Source organism: Equus quagga, chromosome 2, assembly GCF_021613505.1.
Source record: "Equus quagga isolate Etosha38 chromosome 2, UCLA_HA_Equagga_1.0, whole genome shotgun sequence".
NCBI classification, from domain to species: domain Eukaryota; kingdom Metazoa; phylum Chordata; class Mammalia; order Perissodactyla; family Equidae; genus Equus; species Equus quagga.
This window is the reverse complement of record NC_060268.1, coordinates 3,721,002-3,728,584: the sequence shown is the minus strand read 5'-3', so window position 1 is coordinate 3,728,584 and position 7,583 is coordinate 3,721,002. Positions and strand designations below refer to the sequence as shown.

Here is a 7,583-nt window from a genome sequence, read left to right as displayed (position 1 = left end):
GCGCGGCGAGGGGCCGGGGGCCGGGCGCTGCGAGCCTGGCGCGGGCGGCCGGGGGCAGGAAGTGGCCTCGACGCGGGCGCGAGCAGGGCTGCCTGGCCGGGCTTCGCCTTTACAAAGTAAGTCGCGAGGGTCCGCGCAGCAGCGTCAGGCGGCGGCGGCGGCCCGCGCGCCCGCAGTCCGGAGCCCCCGGCCCGGCGGTCTTGCCGTCCCCCATTCCATCAGTTGCCATTGCAACGCCAATCCCGTTACACGACACAGGCTCGCAGCGCCGAGCGGGGAGAGGAGGCAGAGGAGGAGGAGGAAGAGGAGCGGCCCGGGGGACGGGGGTGGGGAGAGGCAAGGGAGGAGGGAAGGAGGAGCAGAGGACCGCCAGGGAGCGGAGTGCGCGTCGGCAGCTCCCGGGCTCCAGCCGCCGCCGCCGCCGTTCTCCAAAGGAGCCTCAGCGCGCTGCCAGCGCGAGGGGCCCGGCCGCCGCGGCGATCCCGGGGCCGCAGCCGAGGCCAGCAGCGCCGCGTGCCAGACGGGGAGCCGGCCCGGCAGAGCCGGAGTCCGCACGCGTCCCCGCGCGCCCCGCACCGCGCGCGTCCTCCGGCTCCGCGCCGCCCCCGCCAGGTGGAGGGTGGGGGCGCTCGGCCGGCGGGGGTTCGGGGGAGGGCGCCGCAGAAGGGCTTCCCCGCCCGGGCGAACGTGGCGCCGGCCTCCGGAGGCGAACGCGGGCGCGGCGGCCGCTCGGGCCCCGGTGGGCAGCGGCCGAGAGGCTCGACGCCGGCCGGGCTGCGGGGCGTGCGCGGGGGGCGCGGGGAGCGCGGCGGCGGCGAGGAGCAGGAGCAGGAGCAGGAGAAGGAGGGCGCAGCCGGCAGCGGCGGCCGGCGGCCCGGAGGAAGGCTGGGCGGTCACGTTGTGCGCTACGTGCCGAGAGCGCGAGCGGCTCCCGCAGCCGGCGACGTCAAAGCCGCCGGCCGCCGCGCCTCCTCCGCGCCGCCCCGGCCCGGCCGCCGGGCCAGCCCCACGGGTGACAACGCGCCGGGCCCCGCGCGGCCGGGGGTCCGGTCTCTCCCCCGGAGCCCCGCGGCGGCCCCCGCAGCGTTTCTGCGGCCGCTGGCAGCGAGTGCCCGCCGGAGGGCCGGCGCCACCTCCGACCCGGGTAATTACAGAACACGCGGTCCCCTCCCCGCCGCCCAAGGTCTCTAGGATCCGTTCTGCTTGACTAGAGGGCAGAACAGGCCACAGCCCGTGGAAGCCGCAGCGTTTCTTCCCCAGTTGTGTCCTTTTAAATGGAAATATGGTGATCGCAGCAATGAAGGCTCTTGGGGAGAAACAGGAGGCATTCAGAGTTCAGTGTATTTTCTGTGCAAGGTCTCCTGCTAAAGTTGACTGCTTTGAAAATCTTTTCTCTTTTGTGAAAGACGGGTCTCTCTCTGTCTCGTTGGGGCAGAGCTAGGTCTCATGTTGGAGGAGCCTAAAATAATTCATGGTTACAAAAGGATTGAGAAATGCAAGGCATCTTTAATTTACGTTGAAACAAGTGTAGAGATACTTCACCGAAAATTAATAGGGGAAAACTAGGAATATAGTTGTGATTTGTGACTTGTTTCTGTAACCATAATAATTAGTGCTTCCTGCACGCAATCCACTTTGTTGAATATATTCTTCACTATTCAAACAGCCAACGGATAGTGATTAAAATAGCTAAAAACGTGCGTCTATACATGTGTTACAAAAGTACTTGCTATGGAAAATCTGGAGCACAGGATTCATGTATCTGCTCCGTTATAGATGGGTATAACTCGCTGCGGGTCCCTCTCCCCCTGCTGTTCTCGCGCTGAGGGGAAGGCAGTCCAAGCAGCAGAAAATGAATAGTCCCCATTGTTTCCACCAAGGTCCCTTTCCTAGTTTAAGTGAATTAGGCAGATTATTTTTATAGGGTGTGATCTACTGTTTACCCTCTGAGTTTAGGAGAGAAGAAGAACCAAGAATGTTGAGAGGCTCCCCAAGGCTGCCTCACATAGTCTTGAGGCGTTATGAAACGCCACTTTCACTTCGATGGAATTAATTATCCTTCTAGAAGCAAAACTCACGTGCGGCATTTCTGAAGGGGAATGAATGAGGCTCAGTCACTGGGCACCTGTGTGTGGGGGGCGGGGGAAGCCAGGGGTTGTCTTAGATTTCTGGAGAGCCGTCTTACAGTAGATCACTCCTGCTCGCTGCAGCACAGTGGCTTCAGGGGGCGGTCGACTGCAACTCCTCTCTCAGATGGCAGCTCAGAAGATGTCTTGTCCCTGAGGCACTTCCAGCTTTTAGCTGCTCCTGTTCTGAAATACTGCTTCACCTGCATGTGTGTCCTGTCCTTTTTTGACTCTTGTTTATGGGATCATAGGCTCTTTGGATGATTGCATGACTCTAGATTGAAATATTGCATTATCCCAAAAAGTCAGTGGATCACTTTAACAAAGGAACCCAGACGAAGTGAACATCCCCAATAGGGGCTGCTTTTCTCAACCTTCCACATTAGGACATAAGCTCCAGGATCTCAGGGCCCCTCTTTTCCATGTAATGTATGTCTCTGCCTGGGGAAGGACCACACACCTGGGGAGCCCTCGGCCTTTCCTGAGGGAACTAGGGGGAGCTGGTAGAGAACTTAGAGAACCCATCATTTTAGAATTTATTTCAACTGAGAGAACAGCCAGGTGTATGTACTCTGGGCCAGGCCTTATCCTAGACCTCAGACAGTCAAAGATGTATAAGACACGGTTCCTTCCTTTAAGAAACACATCGTCTGCTGGACAGCGTGTGTTGGTCAACATCTGCACCACTACATCTATTGACACTCTCGCTGTGTAAATAAACTAGCCTCAGGCACAGGGTGACAAGTTTTACATGCAGCCATTAATGGGTTATATGACAGTAAGATTAAAAATTGCGCTGGATTTAGTGTTTTTTTCTTTCTGTGAAAATACTGGATAGATTACTTGCAGAAACAATTGGCCAGTTCAATCAACCATGGTTGTTTTTTTTTCTTCTTCTTCTTCTCGGAATTCAACATTTTGGGGCTGCCCTGAGCAAACAGACATGATGTATGCAGCCACACCTTGGCACTACCTATGGCAGGCCTCCAGGTGGGGAGCCGCACGCACAGGCGGGGGGATGGTTTGTCAGAGAGAAGGGAGGACCTCCAGAAGATGGGGCCAGAAGCTGTCATGAAATCAGACTTGGCACTCTGCATGCCCAATGAGAGCAGTTTCCTACAGGAACGGTGTGAGTAACTTTCAGGGTCACCAACTGCTTGGGTTTTGCATAGTGTATAGGGATGATGCATAGAACCCAAAGGAATCTCATACTGCATTGCAGGGCCCACTCAAGAGTGTTCTTTTGTCTCTCATAGGAGCAGCGAGGGACACTTTATCATCTTTGGTGACAGGGCCGTGGAAATGTAGGGGTTCTCTTCTGACAGCCCTAATTACCTTAATAACCTGTTACAGTTTTATTGATTATGGTTTCATTTTGAATGTCTATCTCTATCCTCCAGTATGAGTATGATGTTCCAACCTCAGCAGCATAAGAGAGACCACATCATGAAGGGAGTCACGACTTGGCACAAGAGCCACCCAAGGTCATGGGACAGAAATGAGAAAAACTGGTATCTCTGGAGATGCAGCTGAGAAGGCAAAATCAGGGCATCAGTGACCTTTCTTTCCAATCTAGCCTCTTCCCACAAAGCAAATAGCAAGTCTTGTGTGTTGTTTATGGCCACTCCCTGTTCCCCTGCTGGCCGTTTAACTCAAACTCACTCCCATATGGGCTATTCCCTTTCCAGTTCAGAAAACCGACAGGAATGTGGAAGTCCTCAGTGGTCCAGAGGTCATCACTGAGGAATTGTGTGTCTGACCTGTTGCTCCTCGCTCCTTTGTGCTCACTTTGTTCTTGGTCACATCGCAGTTTGCAGGGACTGTCACCTACCCTGATTCATACCTGGGTTGGCTGCGTGTCTGGACCCCTGGCCTAGTCCTTTTATCCTGAGGTTAAATCTACTTCTGATATTTCCAAAATCTGTTAAGGCAAGCTCCATTGTTGTATGGCCCAGATGTGCACCTGAGACCCCTACTCCCTCCACCTCTGCCGGATGGACCAGATCTCTTTAAATTTAACCCAGATTACAATAAAGTTTACTTAAACCCTAAATTGGGAGCATTCCTGCAGGGCACAAAATCTTCTGTGCTGGTAAATTTTCTCTAGCCAAATGCCTAGTTTTATTTCCTCCTACTTAGTAATAGCTTCCATCCTGCAAGCTTAGAGTCCAGGCAGCACCACTTAGAATTGACCGTTTGGGACAACAGTGAGATGGCGTTTCCCATCCGACAGACAGAGCCGAGCCTCGGGGACCCCAGGTGCTGGTCATTTCCCAGAAGCAGGCAGTGGCCAGTTGTTCCTAAGCGGCAGAAGCCAGACACAGGTGTTAAGTATGAGACAAGGATTTCGTTTTGGGAAACAGGATTATCCCTCAACATGGCTTTAGTGAGAAGAAGAGCAATGCTGCTAATATTAGGAACAAGGAAGCACGTCAAATCCCCGCGTACAGCCTGAGGAAGTCAAGGAGAGATACATGGCTTGAGGAGCAAGAAAAGACTCAAAGAATAACCCCTGCAAGTAGCAGATCCGGGGTCCACGTGAACAAGGAGGTGCCCGGGAGAGGCTGAGTGAGGGATGCTGCTTTGAGAGGATGCCAAGGTAATTTGCTACCAGATGATGGGGCTAAGTTCTCAGATATAGAGTGGCTGCCAGTGAGGAGTGTCTGACAAATGGAAGAAAGTAGAGGTCAAGGCAGAAAGCATGAGCTAAGGGCCTGGTGTTCTTGGTGTTCTATTGCCAGCTTCAAAGCGGTGAATTTCTGAGAGTTTTGACTCTTGTGGTAAAGAGCGTTCCGTCTCAGAGTCCTTCCTTCTTTTAGGACAGACGTGCTAGTGGCTAGTTCTAGACTTCCAGAATATGGTGGACCACTCACATTTCCTATACAGTTTGTATCCTGAACCATAATTTTTTTTAGAAACCTACCCTCATGTACCATCTCCTCGCTTATTTTATTAGCCCTGCCCCAGGTTTACTCTTATTCTGGCGTGGCTCCTTGAACTCATTATAATTCTGACACTATTTCAGGAACAGACACAATGCGGATTTGTTCCAGAGTAGATGTTTGGGGCAGGGCAGTGTAAAACAGCAGGCAAACATCTGAGGTTTGACATCACACTGCCTTGGGTTTGAATCGCTGACGTCAGTGTGACCTTGACATTTCCCTTATCCCATAAAATGAAAAGAGCAGAAGGTTGCTAAGGGTTTTAAGTGATGCAAGTAAGATACACAGTGCAGCCCCTGGCACTTAGTGCTCAAGTAATATATTGTTATTATTACTCAGTATTTTTCTTGATAATATTTGTTAGTCGCTAGAGAGCATTAATATTGGGGCTAATAGCTTGAATGATTTCCATTTGGAGGGTATCTGGCAGCTCAGAACCTTTAGTTTTATAAAGATGATGAAGTGTTTTTCTCTAAAAATGTTGCTTCACTTGAATTCAAAGTTCATCTGTCCCATTTCTGTCCAGTCACATTGAATTCTGAAGTCTTGCCACCGTTTGTCTGTAATAGTTTGGCATTTCAGTGCTTAGGAATAGCTTAATATCTTTTGAAATTTTGAAACTTTGAGAGTACAATTCTGCTTCAAGATTATTTTTGAAAATGCTACATCCCTGGATGTACCCTGGGAGAGCTCCACAGCTTAAATATTAACACAGGTTTCTGCTTATCACTATGCTTGGCTTACTATCTTTTAAAAACAGATTAGTATGGAGTGACGCTTACACTGCTAGGTCACCAGTAGACCAGATGAAAGATCAGCATCAAAGTTGAATTAGAAATTTCCTGGTGGAAATATAAAGAAATCCACTGTTTCTTACAAAGAAGTGATTTGATTAAGCCACAGATAAGATATAAAGGACTAGAAGAGAATTGAACAAAAATTTTCCCCAAGATTTTCTACTTGGAGCAATTTACAGATATGATGTAATAAGAAATAAAGGAAAAGAAATTTGGGTCATAATCAGGTGGCGGGTTCAAAATTTGTCATCACACGCTAACATTATATAATATAACATAATGTAACTTAACAATATAATACAAATGCAACTTTTAACATTCTCTGTAACTAAACCTGCTAACAAGCTACTTATGTCAGCTACTGGTTGGAAAAATTTAAGGAAGGACAGTCTCTTCCTGGTTTAAAATTTAGTCTCTTTTCTGTAATACCTAGTTTTTCAGGGGTTCTCTCACATGCGCTTCTCACCCCACGAGTGGTTGGTTCATGTTTCATCCTCCTAATAGAGAGCGATGTCTTCTTCCATTCGGCACTGCTGCCCTCCACTTGATCTCTGGGTGTCTGCCACTTACCTGCTGTGCCCATTGCTCACATCTGCACCCACTGCCTTCGAGTCATAAGGACTCAGCTCCTGCCTCATTCCAACCTCAGGCTTCTCCCAGACCTGTAGCCATTGAAGCACTTTCCTATTCTCTTCTGGGGCCACCAGGAAAGTGTGGATCTCAACGCACCACTCACATTGGGAAACCAAGTGGCGCTGTTTTTCATTCTCTCTTTACCTGAATAAATAGATCATGTTGACTTTTCTACCCCTTTGTAGATTCCCTGATTTGCACCCTGTGAGGCATTTCGTCTGAGTAAAGCGAGATTCAGAAACAAACTTTCTATACCATGGAATTCTGAAAATATAAGAAGATCGCTATTCCCTATGCAACCATGAGAGGGGGCAGGGAAGTCCCCCTCGGGGACACGCATATCCCTGTTTTCCAACTCCACTGTCTCTTTCTCCTTCCTCTCTCTCTCTAGGTTCCTCCACTTTGCCGACCACAAGCCTCCCACCAGGCCAGATGGGTGTTTTCCTTCCTTCTAAAAGGAAAGTGAGCCTCATTTCAATCTTGCATTCTCCCCACTCTCTGGTTTATAGAAAAACTGCTATGGTCTGAATTCTCCAAGCTGGAGCTTAATAATTGAAAACCCGGTCCTGGGACTTCCCACAAAACCTTTCTTCTCTCAGATGCCTGACTCTTCTTTTTTCCCTGGCTTCTGCCCTTTCCCTGAAGGGATGTTCAACTTCTATATGTGTAGAACCGTAAAGCAACAAGAATTATAGGGAATCAGAAACAAATTGAATATAGGATCATATTTCAAAATATTAGTTATAAAATATTAGTTACAGCTGCACAGCCCAACTCTCTGTAAGTGAGTTAGTAAGTGGGTAGGACCAGGTCCTGCCTATTTGGGGTGGCCCAGGAAGGCAAAACGTTATATAGAAGTTCAAAGTTCAGGAGCAGATCCAAAGGAGGGCAGGTTCCCAGGGGAAAAAATGAGAAGAAGTCCCTTGAAGGAAAGAGAAATAATCCTGTAGGCAGAAAACTGATTATTAGGAGATTGGAGAGTAAATCTCCCAGCATGCAACCAAACTGGAAAGGCAAAGGAAAAAGACTAGCCAAGCACATGTTTGTGGCTGAGTTGTCCAGTGTGGGTTAATAAGCAAACATAC

At 49.8% G+C, this 7,583-nt stretch overlaps 1 protein-coding gene across 1 annotated transcript in view; it reads left to right on the top strand.

Moving 5' to 3' along the window:
- Nucleotides 1-3,656, top strand: part of LOC124236338 (collagen alpha-2(I) chain-like) — a 4,259-nt gene extending 603 nt beyond the window's left edge. The window contains exons 2-3 of the mRNA XM_046655283.1: nt 122-1,144; nt 3,527-3,656. Coding sequence (XP_046511239.1) covers nt 122-1,144; nt 3,527-3,531 — 1,028 coding nt within the window. The 3' untranslated portion in view covers nt 3,532-3,656. The remainder of the gene's footprint in view (nt 1-121; nt 1,145-3,526) is intronic.
- The last annotated feature ends 3,927 nt before the right edge of the window (nt 3,657-7,583 follow it).